Source organism: Talpa occidentalis, unplaced genomic scaffold (assembly GCF_014898055.3).
Source record: "Talpa occidentalis isolate TD23 unplaced genomic scaffold, MPIMG_talOcc4v2.1 talOcc4.9, whole genome shotgun sequence".
Lineage (NCBI taxonomy): Eukaryota > Metazoa > Chordata > Mammalia > Eulipotyphla > Talpidae > Talpa > Talpa occidentalis.
Window position 1 is genome coordinate 34694344 of NW_023605305.1, and position 18886 is coordinate 34713229.

Sequence of the window (18886 nt, forward strand, 5' to 3'; positions counted from 1 at the left end):
ACTCTCCCAGCAGGGGTGGCTATAAGGATGGTCCCATGGCTTTGGGGTTAGGGAGCAAAGAAGCACAGAGAGGGCGTAAGAGATCACATAATGAAATTTGGTGAATTTAACTCCCATTAATGAAGAGTGAGGCATCAGGCCTGGTTGGATCCAAGGACTTCAACATAAGTAATAAAAAATGAAGATCCATTACCAACTAGATAATGAAATCACTACCTCATCCCTGATCCCCCTTCTCCAACAAGAACCACAGAGGAGCCTCAGAGGGCTTTATCCCTCTGGTATGAGCAAGGCGGCTTCCACCAGGCTTTCAGAACTTGTTCATTTACTAAAAACTGAATTTACAGTTACTAAATATTTCCACCACCATGCCCAGTGCTGGCGATAGAGGAAAGAATGAGACAGACACAAACAGACATGAAATCCCATAAATAACTAAAGTGTATATATGTTGGAATGTAATTCTTGATTTAGGGAAACAAACCCAGATGAGGGGAATAAGGAAGCCATGGGTCACTGTATTGCATAAGGCAAGGTCAAGAAAGGAGACCTTGAAACACAGATTTGAGGAGACTGAGGACAAATGTGTATCGCTGAGGGACTAGCAAGGGGCCGGTCCTGCCTTTTGTCGTGTGCCTTGTTGCTGCTTGCACAGGGCCATCAGGACTTTGTGAGGGCCTGGGAGTATCCAGAAATCTCTGGAGAAATCCTTCCCTCCATTGGGCAAGGGCAACTCAAAGATTATAGCCTTGCCCGTCAGCCTCCTGGGGCCGTCAGTGTACTCTACTTATCCCAGCATCCTTTTATCCCCACAGAGGAGAAGTACACAGTAATCTACCCTTATACGGCTCGTGACCAGGATGAAATCAACCTGGAGAGAGGGGCCATGGTGGAGGTCATCCAGAAAAACCTGGAAGGCTGGTGGAAAATCAGGTACTGGCTGCCACTGGGTAGGTTGCAGGTCATGTGGGCTCTAGCTACTCAAAGTGGTTGCAGATGGAGTGAGGTTTCTACCTAAGCCATAGAAGGACTTCTCCTCTGTGCTGTCCAGCTTCCCCTCCCTACCCAGATCCTTTTCTAATTATCCATCACAAGTAAAACCTCTTCACATGCACAGAACCACAGATAGCAGTGACTTTTTGAGCTGAGTTTCTCTTAACCTCCAGATGCTTCTTGTGTCAAGCATCTAGAGGTTGAGCAGCCCTGTGGGAGTGCTTCCCTCTCCTTCCCCACTCTGTGACCAACCATGCATGAGTACCAGGTGGACTGAAATTTGCCTTCATCCCTCAGAGTCCAGTAGTAAAAGCAGGAGGAGACCTGCCTTTCATACACTTTGTCAAGCTCTTCCCTCTCTTAGATGAAATCAGACTTCAGGTAAGGTAGCTGGCTCTTCCCAGTTATCCTGGTACTTACCTAGTTTTTAGAAGGTCCTGGGATTCCCCTTCCTTAGTCACGTGACTAAGGAAGACAGACCACAGGAAATTTGAACAAAAGAGGAACCTGAGATACCTGCAGCCTGGTGTCTGTGTTATGTCAGGCAGGGTTAGCCTCACTCATGTGGGGCTAAACATGTGGCTGTTCATTCATTCATGTATTCACTCATTTCGTCAGTCAGTCAATCAATAAACCCTCAGCATGAACCTGTTCTGGGATTTGGGGAGTCAGCAGTGAGAAAGACAAAGTAGTTCACACCAACAGGCACAGAAGACAGACACCCACAATTACAGGGTAGGGCAGTGAGCTGTGTCTTAGAGGATATGCACAAGGGACTTTGGAGCACAGGAGGGGGCCCTTATCCCAGGAGTCAAGGAAGCTTCCTTATAAAGAGGCTTCAGAACAGATTTGAAGCATGAGTAATGTCAATACCTAATATGCATTGAGTGTGTTATCTTGCTTCAATAACAAATTATCCCAAAATTTAGTGATGCTGGAATTCAGGAGTGGCTTCACTGGGCTCCGGGTTCTTCCTGGGATTACAGCAGGGTTTCAGCCAGGGTTACAGTCACCTGAAGGTTTGACCGGAGCTAGTAGGTGACAACCAGCATTCAAACCAGGCCACTAAACCCCACTCACCTTCCACCACATGTGCTGCCTCTTTGCTTATGGCTCTGTGCCCCCAAAGGAAGAACTGTCTCATGTTGAGGGTGTGGATTGTGGATTGGCATTTTCCATTTTAGACAGTTATTCCCTCAGAAGTTATTTTAAAATCAATAGACACCAAACTATAGATTTCTGTCCCCTTAGAAATTTCCAGTTTAACAGACCTTTTTTTTTTTTTTTTTAATTGAAACATATGCTCTTTAGTTCTTAAAGTGACTCTTGACAAGAGAAGTGGTCCTTCCATGTATTGTATTCAGTCAACTAGGTCAGTCAGTGGTGGGGGCACCTGTTTTATAGGCCAAATCAGTGGGGCGCTGGCAGACGAATCAGCTAAGGAAAAACACCCTTGAGTTGGATGTCTGCCTGTCATGATGTAAATACTCACAACGTGGCCAATTGCCAGCTCCAAATAGGCTGTCACTGGTCATGGAGTTGGAGCAAGCTGTAGGAGGGGGCGCTCAGCTGGTATGAGGTGCCCACACCTCGGGTCCTTGCTACTCAACCAGGTTCTCTCGTGCTGAGAATTAAGTGACCTTTGCACTCCCAGAATTCCCTTTGCTCTTTAGTGAACTGTGTGTCAGGGTCTTGGTCACTCTGTTCAGTGTCACCCAGTTAGCTCTCGTTAAGCCCTGGAACCACCTCCAACCTGCTTTGTACATACCTGAATGCGTGTTTAATCTACATGTTCACCAGCATGAATAAAATCTTCCCTGTCTACACCAGGCTTTGTGCCAGTAGCTGGGCGTCCAGGAAGAGGCACAAAGCACAGAGGTTAGGAACACAGATGGGTGCCGGCTGCCATGGTCTGAATCCACACCTGCCACCTCCCAGGACTGAGTGGTTGAAATCCATCATTGCTCTCCAGCACTTAGAAGGGGACCCATACACAGTGGGTGCTGGCCACATGCCTGTCAGCACTGCCGTCACCGCTGCAGCCTTAGTTTGATACCCTGCCAAGGACCTAACCCACATATGGCACAGCAGACCTCTCCTGTCTCACTCTCTGCTCCCCTTAGCAGTGTATTTCAGTGGATCCACCTGTTCTGCTCCCCACTCTGTCTCTGGTAAATCCTCTCACACCCCCCACCTATACTTCATTCCTATACTCTATTCCTTGTATGCATAAATAAATAAAAATAAATCTTTTTGAAAAAAAAAAAAGAACAGCCACAGCCATTGTGTGTTAAAGGTGCTGGGGGTATGGTGTGCAGGAGACATGGTGCACCGTGGAGGGAGGACTTGTTCTCTGCAAGGCTCAGGAAAGATGTAAGAGAGGAAGTGGTATTCAGCAGAGGCGGGAAAGAGGGAGCAGGATGGAGAGGCGGTTGGGGCTTTCTGGACAGAGGGTCTCCTAGAGCAAGGCCTGGTGGGTGGAAAGATTTGGAGACAGAGCCTAGTGGGGTGGGTGGGATGCGGGGGTGTTGTGAGAAATGAGCCTATGGAGACCAATCTGGAAAGGCCTTGAATGCCAAGCTGAGTATCTGGGCTTCATCAGGGCAGTGAATAGTGTGCCAGCCCCTGCCCTGGCCAGTTGTGTTCCTGCCATCTGGGATCCAAAGTGTGATTTACCGTAAGAACTGGGTGGCCTCGTGGACCCACATGACCAGCATCTTTCCTCCTCCCAGATACCAGGGCAAAGAGGGCTGGGCCCCAGCCTCCTACTTAAAGAAGAGCAGTGGGGAGCCCTTACCCCCCAAGCTGGGCCCTGGCTCACCCACCCACTCAGGCGTCCTTGACCTGGATGGAGTTTCCCGCCAGCAGAACTCGGTGGGCAGGGAGAAGGAGCTGCTGAACAACCAGCGGGACAGCCGTTTTGAAGGCCGCCCACTGCCCGATGGTGACATCAAGCAGAGTGAGTGACACCCACCCAAACTCCCAGCGGCTGAGGGCCTACTGTGGGCCAGCTTTTGTGTGAGCGCTGTGCACTCAGAATTCCTTCCCTATTGTTCATCTTCCTCACAACAGCCCTGCTGCCCACCATCCTGTAGATAAGAAAGCAAAGGCTCAGAAAACCCTGGTAACTTATTCCAGATCGTTTAACCAGCAAAACCTGAGTCCAGAGACATTGCTTTCCTCCCACAGACCATGTTTTTCCCTCTATTTCATAATGATCATGACAGCTTCTTTTCCCCAAGTCCCTACTGTGTTCCAAGAATCTTATAATTATTCTCACTGACTCCTTGTGATAGACTTGGAGGGAGTAACTGCTTTTGTTTTACAGATGAGGAAATAGAAATGGGGTGACTTTTCCAAGAGCACCCAGATAATAAATGGTGGGATGGGGACCTGAACCCAAGCTGTCTGACTCCCACACCTGTACACTCTCTGCATGGCCTCATTTCTGAACCAGAAGAAGAAAAAGTTGCCCCTGTGGCAGGTTTACACCAATGACAGTTCTTTAGCCATCTTGCTTTTCAAAGCTTCCCCATTTACTTTTATTATTAATGATACCAAGGCACCTGAGAATAGGGTTCATGGTTGTCTATTGCATATGCAGGACTCCAGCCTCAGGCTTGTCACCCTGTCCTGCTCTCATAGGGCAGAAGGAATTTATTTGTTGGGAAAGAACTTCCAAATCACCACCCAGATAAAGTCACTGGCCCCTGGCTGGGCTTCTCCCAGCTATTTAGAGTAACAGAGTCAATGAGCTTTCAATTCTCCGATGTCCAATGGCAGGGATTCTGGCCAATCCCTAGTGATTCTAATCTATCATGGCCAAAAGCACAGGATTTGCATTAATACTATAGAAGCAAATGAAAATTTGAGACCCTCTGTCTTTGTTAGGATATAGGTTCAGATTCTCAAGCAAAGACTCCCCACCACACATACAAAGTGACTCAAATAATTTAAACATCCATTTCTTTCATACAAAGTAGGTGTATATTCAGGGCTGGTATGGCAGCTCGCTGCAACCATGAGTCTTGTTTTTCTGCATCTGTCTTGTCCTCATCTACATGGTCCAGCTTTGTTCTTCAGTATTCAAGCCAGTGAAAGGAGGCAGAGAGAAATGGAGGACTCCACTCAAAAGCAGTACTCTTTTCAATCTCTCATATCCCATTGGCCAGAACTTTTTCACATGGCCATACCTAGCTGCAAGGGGTTCTAGGAAATGTAATCTTTTTTTTTTTTTTTTTTTAATAGAGGCATGCTTTATTTATTTATTTATTTGTTTGTTTGTTTTGTTTATACATGCACTGGGTACAGTCAGAAGCGCGGGAGGGTGAGAGAATTCACCAGAGCCAGAGCGGGGAGCAGAGCAGGCAGAAGGGCCGAAGTACACTGCTGAGGGGAGCAGCGGGCGGCAGGAGAGGTCTGCGCGCCATGTGGGACCCTCCTCCAGTGGCCGGGGAGCAGCCGGGGATCGAACCGGCGCCACAGAGGCTGCGGGCAGCTTCGCAACCCAGTGCTCAACCGCTGCGCCACCGGGGAGGCCCGGAAATGTAATCTTTATGTAGGCAGCCAAGTGGATAAATTCTTTGCTATTTATTCTAATAGAACATGGAGGAAACAGGATAATTAAAAGATGAGCAACCTTCTCCACATCCCAACTGTCAAACTACCCCGGTGGATACATACTGAATCAGTTCTGGCAACACATAGGGTAACTTCCTCAATGATCTACCTTTAGCCAGGAAACTTGGGCTATTGCTGTCACCCTCCTGATGTGGAGACCCAGTTCCGGAGCTAAAGCCCCTGAGATCATCAGCCCACGTTGGTTTGGTTCTGTTTGTTTATAGAGTTGGCCCTTGAACAAGGGACTTAGAGGTACCAATCCCCCATGCAGTTGCAAATCTACATTATAACAATTGATGCCCCAAAAACTTTACTATAGCCTGTTATTGACTGGAAGCATTACCAATAGCATAGGCAATTAATGCATATTTTGTATGTTGTATGTATTGTATACGATATTGTTACACTAAAATAAAAGAAAATGTTAAGAAAAATCATAAGAGGGCCTCCCCTGGTGGCGCAGGTGGTTGAGCACAGCACTGTGAAGCTGTCCGCAGCCTCTGCAGCGCCAGTTCGATGCCAGCTGGTGAGGGTCCCACATGGCAAGCAGAGCTCTCCTGTCTCTCCCGGTGCTCCCCTCAGCAGTGTATTTCATCAGTCTGCCTGTTCTATTCCCCACTCTGTCTCTGGTGAATCCTCTCACCGTCCCGCGTATCTGGTTCTTGTATGAATTGTACCCAGGTTCTTGTATGAATTTTAAAAGAAAGAAAAATCATGAGAAGATACATTTGCAATATTTTCAACTGCACTGGGTTCAAGGGTCAACTGACTGTTAATGAAAAATCCACCTATAAGTGTGACTTTTCAAACACAAACAGTTCAAATCTGTGTTGTTCAAAGAACAACTTTATATTGTTTAATTTGGGTTTGCTCTAGAGCACAAAGTCAGGAATGATAACATTGTGTGCCTGCCACAGGCCAAGAGTTCACTTAAGTATTGTTTAGTTCATCTCCACCACTGCCCCTGGGAAGCAATGCTTATCTCCCTTCTACAGATGAGGACTTTGTGCCCAAGGAGTCACAGAACTTGTTATATCCCACCTTTGCATTATCTCTGAAGTCGGCTTTTCATTGCTCCAGGAACTAGCATATTGACAGTCCCAAGCCAAGTCTGAGCAGCTCCTGCCTTGTCAGCTGCTCTTCTCAGGGGAAGGTCCCAGACACTAATGCCTGGTAGAACGCTATGGCTACTTGCTGCAGGAAAGACTAGATCTTTCCTGGTGGTCTCAGGAATCTTATTTGTCATATTCTGCATGTGAGTGAAATAGTCTTGTTTCTCTATAGGATCACCCAAGATGAGACAGAGACCCCCGCCTCGCCGCGATATGACAATAGTAAGTGGACCCCTTGCTACTGGGGAGGCAACTCTAACCTAAGATTGGCCCCTCACACTCATCTCACTCTTTCAGAAGATGCTGCCTTTCTGATCCACTCAGCAGCCTTGTGAAGCAGGCTGTACCCATTCACAGGTAGAAAGACTGAGGGCCCAGAAGTGAAGCCGTTTGCCCATGGCTTTGCGACAGTGTGCCCTTTGGAGGTGCGCACTGCTGTGTGAGCCCACTTAGCTTTGCCTTAGGTCAGTCTTCTCATATAAAGTAACTTGAAACTAAAACTGGAATGAGGCACAAGTATCATTTGTAGTGCCATTCTCATATTTTACTTTCATGATCCATTTGCAATTCTTTTAGGTACCTTTCTAATGAGTTTTTTGAAAAACAAGCCTTTTTTTAATGCGTGCTGTGTAATTGGGCATTTGCTGAATGTCACACCAAGGTGTGCCGGGTGGTTCATTACAGGAACTTAATGAGTGCTGACAGGTACCCCACCAGGTGGATTCTGTAGCTATCCCTATTGTACATACAGGAGAGGAAACTGAGCCTCCACAGGGGAATGGTTCACCCAGCATCGCACACATAGTAGTCATGTGATGCTTAATGACAGGGACACGTTTTGAGAAAGGTGTCTTTAAGCAGTTTCAGCATTGTGCAGATGTCATAGAGTGTAATCACACAACCCTGGATGGTCTCGCCTACAGCACACCTACGCTGTGTGTTCTGACCCATTGGAACCATCATAGATGCAGTTTGTCATTGACCAAAATGTCTTTAGGTGACTCCTGTCTGTCTGCAGCCCTCGATTCCTCTTTAAGTTCAGTTAACACTGTCTTGCCCCAGGTGCAGGCAGGTGTCCCGTGTTTCTTCTCATCACTAAGACTAAAGGACCGGGGACCCTTCTAGAAGATAATGGTTTGAGAGAGCCTCTTCATTTTGCCCCTAAGAATCCCAATGGGTCCATGAGGGCACCCTTGAGGGTGAATGTGTGCCCCAGTCCCTTAGGGCCACGCTCCCATCCCTGGCCCCCACCTCAGCGCCGCAATAACAAACTCACATGGGAGTGAGCACTATGTTTAATCATACCAGCCTCGAGGTCTCAACCTGCCCAAGCCACCCATCCCACCCCAAGTGGAGGAGGAATATTACACCATTGCTGAGTTCCAGACCACCATCCCTGATGGCATCAGCTTCCAGGCCGGCCTAAAGGTTGAGGTGAGTGGGGGGCCCGGTGTCCCTTCTTTGCCTATTTGTGATTCTTGATCTGAGGCATTGCCTCCTCTGTCTCTCACTTCTTTCTCTCACCTCCCAACTCTTTGTGTATAGTATTAGTAGCAGCTTTGTTGAGATACACTTCACTGATTTTGTATCTTTGTTGAGATACAAGTCACTGATTTAAAGTATAAAATCCAGTGGTTTGTAGTCTATTTACAGTTGTGCAGCTATCATCCAATCAATCTTAAAATATTTTCCTTACCCAAAAAAGAAACTGGGGCTTCCCTAGTGGTGCAAGGGGTTGCACCGCACTATGGGACAATCCACAGCCTCTGCAGCATGAGTTTGATCCCCTGCCGGCCAAGGAGAAACCCACATGGAGAGGCGGACCTCACCTGTCTTGCCCGCTGCTCCCCTCAGCAGTGTATTTTGGTCAGTCTGCCTGTTCTGTTCCCCACTCTGTCTCTGCTGGATCCTCTCACACTCCCCATCTCTGGCCTGTACACCAGCTCTTGTATGCATAAATAAATAAATCTTTTAAAAAAAAAAAAAAGAAAAGAAACTGAACACATTAGCCGTCCCTACCCCCCCATTCCCCACAGTTCCTCTCAGTAACCCTGCCCCAGCCTAAGGCAACTGCTGATGTACTTACTGTCTGTAGATGTGCTTACTTTCCAAATTTTACAAAGTGAGTCATACACTCTGGTCTTTCATTACTGGCTTGTGTCCTTTTTTCCCTTTTCTTTTTTTTTTAATTGGATAAAGAGGGCAAAACACAAACTGCCCCCTCTGAGGTTCGAACTCAGGACCTTCAGATTATGAGACTGACGCGCTGCCTACTGCGCTAAGGAGGCAGATCTGGTTTTACTGTTCCCTACTTTGCTTCTTGTTTTTCTCCTTTTCTTTCCACACCTTAGTTTATTCTGTTCCCTGGATAAAAGCCAATGTAAATATTTTCTTGCTTCCATTTCTCTTTTCTTTCTTTGTGGAGTTAGAGCTTAAAGGTGTTTCCCATGTTTTGTTTTGTCTCATTGCCTCTTTGATCAGGTCTTTATTCAAATTTAACTATCCAAAATGATTTGCCCTTTATTTTATAAACAAATTTAATATCATGCAGCAGGCTTTTTCTCTGGTGATTTCTTTCCTGTGGGCTTCTTTTCAGCTGCTGGTTTCTTGGTAGTTGCAACCTTTTTTTTTTTTTTAAGATTTATTTATTTATTTGTTTGTTTGTTTGTTTATTTATTTATTTATGCAAGAACCGGGGCACAGACCAGATGTGCGGGAGGGTGAGAGGATTCACCAGAGACAGAGTGGGGAACAGACCAGGCAGACTGACGAAACACACTGCTGAGGGGATCACCGGGCGAGACAGGAGAGTTCTTCTGTGCCATGTGGGACCCTTGCCAGCTGGCCGGCATTGAACCAGCGCTGCAGAGGCTGCGGACAACCTCACAGGGTGGCGCTCAACTGCCTGCGCCACCAGGGTAGGCCCTGGTGGTTGCAACCTTTTTGTCCCACCAAAGGCTTTTTTGGTTTCTTCACACCAACAGACTTCTTTCCTTTCTTCTACCCCACAAGCTTCTTGCCTGGAACCCCCTTCTCTTCTGATTTGACTTCTCGTGCTGCTGCTGCTTTATCTCTCTGGTGTTTGTGATTCTTAGTGTGACAAAGAATAATGTTCTGTCACATGGTCTTTGCACATGAGTTAAACTTCAACACGGTTCTCAGGTTCGTCAGTAGATTCTGCTTCAGTACTCTGTAGTGAATCTTATGTGGTGCTCAGAGGGCTCTTTGGATCTCTAGAGTTTGCAAAATTCTGCTAAGATCTGTATTGAGCATCTTGTGCATGGGCAGGTGGTAGTTACTGTTGAGGGAGGCAGCTTTCTGCCAAGTGCCATACAGATCATCTAACTTGTGGAAATATTTTCAGTCCAAATGCAGAAACATCCCACATGGCCACCAGGAGCAAGTTTCAGAATGTTCGGTTTGCTTACATTAAGCAAAGTAATTCCAGGGGTGTTTCTGAAGGTCTTGGTGACCCCATTCTCCTCTCTAGAGGTGCTACAGGGTCCCTGCACTGGGTGCAACAACAGTTTCTCATTTTGCCGTTGCCAGCGCTCGTCCACTGAGTGGTGTAGGCCTTTTTGATAACATTCTAGACCTTAAGTTTCTTAAGCAGCAAAAACAGCCTCCTTGGTCTCCTTGTAACCTTCAGCTTTATCTCTAACCACCAGAGAATTCAGGAACTTCCTCAATGTGCTAACCTTTACAAATGGTCAATGCTGGTAAGGCCCAGGCAGCCAGGGCAGAGCGGATGGCATATCACTTCTGTGTTATGTTTACTCTGTGGTGCCAACAGTGCCAGGTTTTGGTTGGTGCAAACGTGTGGCCCCCACAGCACATATTTCCAAAAGCACGCTGGCCAGAACAGCGAGTCCCACTGGCTCAGACTTTAGGAATTCAACACTCCCTGAAGAAAACACTCCCTGACCTTCTAAGTGTTAAGCAGGAGGTTAGTGGGGAGACAGCTCCACCAGTACCCCAAGACTCAGCACTAGTTTGATGACCTGCTCTTTCACTGACAGCACAGGGCTGTCTGTTACTTTTGCGAAAGTTGGTGTTGATGAATCTGATAAAATGGGAGCCTTGAACACAGCAGGCAAAGTGACATTTTTGCCAGATGACCTCACTTTTTGGAGTACACAGATATCAGCAGGCGGGCCTCGACCTGGCAGCTACCACAGGAAAAACTTTTTCCCATATTTTTAGGAAAACTTTTAAGTTATGAGATAGCAATAAGGTGCCAGACAGTTTAGTGTCATTTTCTCTTAGGAAGTAGGACTATTCAATTCCTATTTCCCAGGTGAAGAAGTCTTGGCTCTTAAAAAGGTACTGTCCAGGGCCTCCCCGGTGGCGCAGCGGTTGAGCGCTGGGCTGCGAAGCTGCCAGCAGCCTCTGCAGCATTGGTTTGATCCCTGGCCGGCAGGTGAGGGTCCCACATGGCGCACAGACCTCTCCTGCCGCCTGCTGCCCCCCTCAGCAGTGTGTTCCGTCAGTCTGCCTGTTCTGTTCCCTGCTCTGGCTCTGGTGAATTCTCTCACCCTCCTGCTCTTCTGACTGTACCCAGTGCTTGTATAAATAAATAAATAAATCATTAAAAAAAAAAAAGGTACTGTCCAAAGTCACAGTTCACAGGTGGCAGAGCCAGGATTTGAACATGTGTCTTGTCTCAATTTGAAGCGCAAGTCCGAATCCACACAGAAATTGAGGGAAAAGCAGAAATGCTCCAAACCAGGCAGTTGGACAGCTGGTCTTTTTTTATCTGCCCGACAATTAGAAAGTTCAGGAGGACAGCGACCATAACTGTTTTCACGCAATATCCCCATAGCTAGCACATGGTAGGTTTCCAATAAATGTTGAAAAAATAAAAATTTGTCTCCCTACTAACTTCCTGCTTAACACTTAGAAGGTCAGGGAGTGTTTTCTTCATTCCTACCCAAAATCCTAAAATCGGGACTGGACCATTCCCTTATGAGTAAGTGAATGGTTGTTGAGTCAATACAGAGGTGCAGCACATTTCCCTGGGGTCTCTACTTACTCTCAGCCTCCAAAGCATCCTCTGTTTTCCCTCCAGTGTCATACTTCCTGCCTCTTTCTCTTTGCCTCCATTCCCAGGACAGCTGCCCAGGGAGCTGCAGGGTGGCATCCTGGACCTCACCACCCTTGATTCTGCCCAGGCCTCCAGACACTTTTCAACCCACTACAGGAGGGCTGTCCACAGGAGTATTTAAAGAACCTGAGCTGAAGCTGCTCAAACTAACATTTATAACTTTAAATCCACACAGAGAAATCAAGGAGAAACAGAAATACCCCAAGGTTATGACAGGGGGGTGGTTTTTGGTTTTTTGATTTTGTCATTCTGGTCTTCCCAACTTCAAATCTACAGAGAGAACTCAAAAGACATCTTGCTTGTACTACAGGATAATTCCCTGAGTGATTCCCTCATTTTGCTCTTGTGAAGTATATATGTCCTGTTCTGATATGAACACGCTCATTTCCATTGTTTTCCTCTGAGCCCCACAGCTCAGGCTGACCTTTCCCCACCTCCCTACCCAATGAGCTTCCTTTAACCCAGCTCCTTAGCCTTCTACCTGCCTTCATAGAAGGTACTCAGTGCCATTTTTGAACTGAACTTGCCACATCAAATCCAACTCATTCACCATATCCCTGCCTTCTCAAGTTCACATAGGTTTCCCTCCCTGCCCTGTGTCAGCTTCTTTGCCCTGTATCACAGCCCTTAGCTAAGGCAGCCCCTTACCTCTGTACCTAATGCTTTCTTCACATATTACTGTTCAGTGGTATTTTCCCCTCATTCTTCAGTAATTGTATCTTGAATTGCGGTTTTAAAGTCATCTTCCCTCAGCACTTCGAGTCCATCATCTGTTCCCTTCGTGCATTCATTGTTGCTAGTAAACATCTACTATCTGCCAGTTCTTGTTCTTTTGTTCATTATTGGCCATTTCTCTGAATCAGGAGTTCCTTGTTATCTTTAAAATGCTGGAATTTTCTTTTTTTTAGATTTATTTATTTATACATATAAGAACCAGGGTACAGGCCAGAGGTGCAGGGGGTGAGAGGATTCACCAGAGACAGAGTGGGGAACAGAACAGGCAGACCGACTGAAATACACTGATGAGGGGAGCAGCAGGCAAGACAGGAGAGGTCTGATGCACCATGTGGGTAGCTCCCTGGCCAGCCGGGGATCGAACTCATGCTGCAGTGGCTGCGGATAGCTTCACAGTGCTGTGCTTATTCCCTTGTGCCACCAGGGAGGCCCAAAATGCTGGCATTTTCATTAAAGTGTATTTAGGTGTGAGTTTTGGGGGTTTTTTTGGTTTTTTGTTTGTTTGTTTGCTTTCTCATTTTTATCCTGCTTAGCATGTTACAGGCCTTTTCAATCTAAAACTCAGGAAGTCTTCCTAGAAAATTCCCCACATTTACTTCTTTAAATATTGACTTCTTTCTCTCCTTTTGTTCTTTTCTTTTCATACCATTATTAAATAGACATGGGAAGTTCTGCTCCTATTTTCATGTCTATTAAGTTTCCTTTCCTGTTTTTCACCTTCATCCCACTGCCACATTCTGCTCCATCTTTTAGCTTATTAATTTGATCTTTAACAGTTCAATCTGTTGCTTCTATAACTTTAACAGCTACAATTTTCATTTCTAAGAATTGTTCTGGATTCTATATCATAGTTACCTGTTCTTGTTTCATAATATCCTGTTCTTTTCCAAAGTTGATGCCCTCTGTATCTCTGAAGGCTATTAAATATTTAAGGTCCTATCTTACCGTTTATTTTCTTTCCACAGTTGTAAATCCTTTGCAGTGGCAATGGTATTTATTTCAGTTCTGTTTATGGTGTTAGGGCAATTCTTGGACTATCTTAAGAAAAGAAAGCAGACAGTCACATGGCCCAGTTGAGGAGTGTACTCAAGATACTGATCAGCTTCCACTGGTTTCAGTGCCATATCAGGGATTCTGAACCAAACACTGAACAATGTTAGATCTTTCAGACCAAAGCTCCCACATTCATTGTTCCCACTGTGGTCAATCACCATCTTTTTTCATCTGCCCTACAAGTATGGGGTAAGGGGCTTAATGAGGAGTTAGCCTGCCTGGCTGCTTCTGCCATAGTATTCCTGATAATTGCCATCACTGCACTGAGCCTCCCCGTCCTCATACTCTACCACCTTGAAGTCTGGCAATGTCAGCATTGTCCCCAAGTTTTGCAGCCAAACCTCTGAGGCATCCTGGGCTACAACATCTATCCACCAGTGTGATTCCCCACAATTTTTATTGACTTTTCCCCCTTCTCCTTCTGACTGGCCTTTGTATTCCTTTGTTTAGTCCCTAGATTTGTTGCATACAGGGGAAATTGTTGTTCATTCCATCTTCCACCTTGAAACCAGAAACTGGGCTTAATCATTTAAGTCAAGATACAATTGGTTTTTTTATCCCCTAAGAGAGTTGGGGAAAAAAAAATTTAAAACTTCTTCTCCTTTAAGACAAAGAGTTTCTAGCATTTTGTACAAATACACACCATTAAACATTTGCTGATAAAGCAGCACCACTCCCCAGCTCAGAATATCCCAAAATCTGCCAAGTGCAGCTCAGGATGTCATGGGAAATGCACTGAAGCTGAGGGCGGGCCAGCATGTAATAGGCAGTTAATGGATCTCTGGGGTTTTCTGGAGGTCTTAAGGATTCTTCCTCCAGAGAGACTTCAACCCCCATTTCAGCCAGAACTGCGACCTCCCCCCCCTTTTTTTTTTTTTTTTTTTTTTTGGCCTTTTTCTTGTCTATTTTTGCTAATTATCCACCTGTCCAGCATTCTTTTCCAGGAAGCACACTGTCACCTTCCCTTAAGACTTCTCTGCTTTCTTATTCCATGGTGTCTACATAGGTTCTTTTTTTTTTTTTTTTAAGATTTATTTATTTATACATGCACTGGGTACAGTCAGAAGCGCGGGAGGGTGAGAGAACTCACCAGAGCCAGAGCGGGGAGCAGAGCAGGCAGAAGGACCGAAGTACACTGCTGAGGGGAGCAGCGGGCGGCAGGAGAGGTCTGCGCGCCATGTGGGACCCTCCTCCAGTGGCCGGGGAGCAGCCAGGGATCGAACCGGCGCTGCAGAAGCTATGGGCAGCTTCGCAACCCAACGCTCAGCCACTGCGCCACTGGGGAGGCCCTCTACATAGATTCTTTAAGGGCATTGAGAGATTCAAGTGAGAAGTAGCTTTTGGTTTAACCAACTGGTCTTTCCTTGTGATAAATTATATATTTTCCTTTGATTTTGCTTCCTGGTTCCATGTCATCTTCGCCTTCAGAATTCCTTAGTGGAACGTCAACATTCCAGCTACTTGGAATGTCATCACATGTTTTGATGGTGATGAGGATGATAATGATATAGGCACTTCTTCTGTGCCAGGTATCTTAAGTACTTGATACTAATCTTCACTCGGATTCTAAGAGGTCTATATCTTCAGATTTTACAGATCTACAGGAGACAAAGAAAGGTTAGGTAAATTGCTCAATGTTACATAGCTAATAAGTGGTGGGACAGTGACTTGAACCCAGGTCTTAAACCTTCCCCTCTTTTCTTTCCCCCTCATTCTTGTGATTTTGCATTTGCTTTTATTTATAGTAGCTCTTAGCTTCTCTCTAATAAATGGAAACTCCAAAAATCATGATTAAGAACACAACGTTGGGCCTCCCTGGTGGCGCAGCGGTTGAGCACTGGGTTGCGAAGCTGCCTGCAGCCTCTGCAGCGCCCATTCGATCCCCGGCACCTCCCCGGCCACCAGAGGAGGGTCCCACATGGCGCACAGACCTCTCCTGCCGCCCGCTGCTCCCCTCAGCAGTGTGCTTCGGTCCTTCTGCCTGCTCTGCTCCCCGCTCTGGCTCTGGTGAATTCTCTCACCCTCCCGCTCTTCTGACTGTACCCAGTGCATGTATAAACAAAACAAACAAACAAACAAATAAATCATAAATAAATAAAAATACATGCCTCTTTAAAAAAAAAAAAAAGAACACAATGTTTAGGGCCTCCCCTGGTGGCGCAGCAGTTGAGCACTGGGCTGCCAAGCTGCCCACAGCCTCTGCAGTGCTGGTTTGATCCCCAGCCACCGGCGATGGTCCCACATGGCGCGCAGACCTCTTCTGCCGCCTGCTGCTCCCCTCAGCAGTGTACTTCGGTCCTTTTGCCTGTTCTGCTCCCCTCTGTGGCTCTGGTGAATTCTCTCACCCTCGCCTGCTTCTGACCTTACCCAGTGCTTGTATAAATAAATAAATCTTTAAAAAAAAAAAAAGAAAGAAAGAAAGTTTAAGGGGAAAAAAAAAGAACACAATGTTTAGGGCCTCCCCATTGGCGCAAGGGGTTAACACACAACCTATGAAGCTGTCCGCAGACACTGCAGTGTGAGTTCAATCCCTGGCTGGCCAGGGAGCTACCCACATGGTGCAGCAGACCCCTCCTGACTTGCCTGCTGCTCCCCTCAGCATTGTATTGCAGTCAGTACATCTATTCTGTTCCCCACTCTGTATCTGGTGAATCCTCTCACCCCCCGCATCTCTGGCCTGTACCCCAACTCTTGTATGCATAAATAAATAAATCTTTTAAAACAAAAGAGAGAATAAAGGGCCTCCCCGGTGGCGCAGCGGTTGAGCACCGGGTTGCGAAGCTGCCTGCAGCCTTTGCAGCACCGGTTCGATCCCCGGCTCCTCCCCAGCCACCGGAGGAGGGTCCCACGTGGCGTGCAGACCTCTCCTGCCGCCTGCTGCTCCCCTCAGCAGTGTGCTTTAGTCCTTCTGCCTGCTCTGCTCCCCACTCTGGCTCTGGTGAATTCTCTCACTCTCCCACGCTTCTGACTGTACCCAGTGCTTGTATAAATAAATAAATAAATAGATAGATAGATAGGTAAATAAATAAATAAGTCTTAAAAAAGAGAGAGAGAGAGAGAGAGAATACATGTTTAGCATTTCTGCCATAGTACTTTGCATAGAATATAAGCTTAGCAAATCCTCATTGGTACATTTCACTTTGATTATTGACCTGTATTCACTTGCTCACAGACTGTCTTAGTGCTACCTGGATGTGCCAACCATGACTCTCATGCTCAGAATTACCTTTAATTGTTATTAGAGCTGCCAGATTGATAAGACGCTGGTCACCCTCAATGTGAAGGACTCGCATTTATCTGTACCCTTTCCTGGAGAGAATCCAGTGAGATTGTTATGTGTATGCCTGTCTTACGCACCCTGCTTTCTCAGTGATCACCCTTATAATCTACTTATTTACTTATTTATTAAAGATTTATTTATTTATTTATATAAGCACTGGGTACATTCAGAAGCGTGGGAGGGTGAGAGAATTCACCAGAGCCAGAGCAGGGAGCAGAGCAGGCAGAAGGACCGAAGTACACTGCTGAGGGGAGCAGCGGGCGGCAGGAGAGGTCTGTGCGCCATGTGGGACCCTCCTCCGGTGGCCAGGGAGCAGCCGGGGAATCGAACCAGCTGTGCAGAGGCTGCAGACAGCTTCGCAACCCAGCGCTCAACCACTGCGCCTTATAATTTAATAAGTAACATTTACCTTTCAGCATTTGCCAAGTGCTATGGCATGCATTAGCTTACACGGCATTCCACAGATCCTGCAAGTGGGAGTTATTATTCTTGCTATCGCTACATTCTGTGGTGTGGAATCTGAGCATGGAGCTTGGGCAGAGCCATTCAGGCAGCAAGTGGTGAAGGCAGGACTATAACCCAGAATTTCAGCCCAGGGCCTAACCCCTGCTCCCAGAAATGAGTCTGTGGCTGCCATTCCTCTCTAAGCTGGGCAGCAGCCTTTGCCCCCAGTACTTCCTCACCTCAGGCATGGCTCCTCCCCACACTTGGTCCTCTTTCCGAGGTAAGATGTGGTGGTAAAGGCTGGCGCTCTAGAGCCCCCTACCTTGCCTTTGATTCCTACCTCCACCATTGGCTTTCTGCTTGACCCTCTGTGACTACCTCAGCTCAGCTGAAGCTCAGCTCTACACCTGTAAAAGAACATGATAAGCCCCACCTTATAGGCAGTTGTAAGCATCGCATCCCCTATGCACAGAGCCTGCTGGGGAATTGCAGTGTATTCATTAGCTCTGCAAATACCACAAACTGGGTGCTTAAAACAACAGAGATTTATGTTCTCACAGTTCTGGAGGCCGGAGGTCTGAGATCAGGTTGTCAGCAGAGTTGATTTCGCCTGAGCATTCAGACAGCCACCTTCTCGCTATGTCCATTGTGGTCACCCCTCATTCTGTCTGTCCTATGTATCCTAATCTCCTCTTCTTATAAGGACACCAGTCATATTGAATTAGGGCCCACCCTAACAACTGCATTTTAGCTTAATTACCTTTTAAAGTGCTCTCTTTTCCAATATAGTCACATTCTAAAGTATAGGGGTTAGGACTTAAATGTGTATATGGATGGCAGAGCGGGGGGTGCTGTTCAGCCCATAACACAAAGTATGTTCCCCTGTGTGAATTCAGCTATATCTTATGAACAAAAAGGAGGCAGGACACATAAGACCTTAAATAACCTGGGTGAGTCTGCCCACCATTCCTTTCAATGGGTGTGTCTCCCAGTGGGAGAAGATGACTCGAGCGTTTGTCTTGCCTCCATCAGCAGCAGTTCCACTGTATCTAAACATGAGCCCAGTGTGATTCTCACATTCAGGGATATGTATTTCTCATTCAGCGTGGCCTAGACACCAGCCAACTCCTTTATCCAGTGCTCTGGTGAGAGCAGCAGTGATCAAGGCTAATTAGAGCTGAATGTGGGTTTTGCCTTGAACTTCTTTAGTTATAGCAGACGGTGCTGACGGCCCTACCCTGCGTCCAGACCCACCTGAGTTGACTGCAGCTACACACAAGTCTCTGAAGCTGACAGTTTCCCCTTCCTAAGGGGAGAGACTAGGAGTTGAGAGACAAAGGTCCCCACCCACAGTGGACTGAGTCTTATTCTCCATGTTCCGTCCATGGACCCTGGTAGAGTAAGCCCCAGCGGCCCATGCTCTCCTTGGCTCTCAAGTTCCCAACCTCCTCACTTGTGCTTCCGGAAACCATCTCTCAAGTTAACTAGATGGACCTAAGTCCGAGTCTCAGAGTACTTTTGGGAAATCCAAAGTTAGACAGGAAT

At 46.7% G+C, this 18886-nt stretch overlaps 1 protein-coding gene, 1 non-coding gene and 1 pseudogene across 2 annotated transcripts in view; 1 reads left to right on the plus strand and 2 right to left on the minus strand.

Annotated features, from left to right (window-relative positions):
* SH3PXD2B (SH3 and PX domains 2B) overlaps positions 1-18886 on the plus strand; it is a 106839-nt gene that overhangs the window by 81639 nt on the left and 6314 nt on the right. The window contains exons 9-12 of the mRNA XM_037500256.2: positions 816-933; positions 3726-3952; positions 6898-6947; positions 8034-8159. Coding sequence (XP_037356153.1) covers positions 816-933; positions 3726-3952; positions 6898-6947; positions 8034-8159 — 521 coding nt within the window. The remainder of the gene's footprint in view (positions 1-815; positions 934-3725; positions 3953-6897; positions 6948-8033; positions 8160-18886) is intronic.
* On the minus strand, positions 8941-9013 carry TRNAM-CAU (transfer RNA methionine (anticodon CAU)). The gene has a single exon. It is a non-coding gene; the product is annotated as a tRNA-Met (tRNA).
* LOC119235819 (60S ribosomal protein L4-like) lies at positions 9596-11865 on the minus strand (annotated as a pseudogene).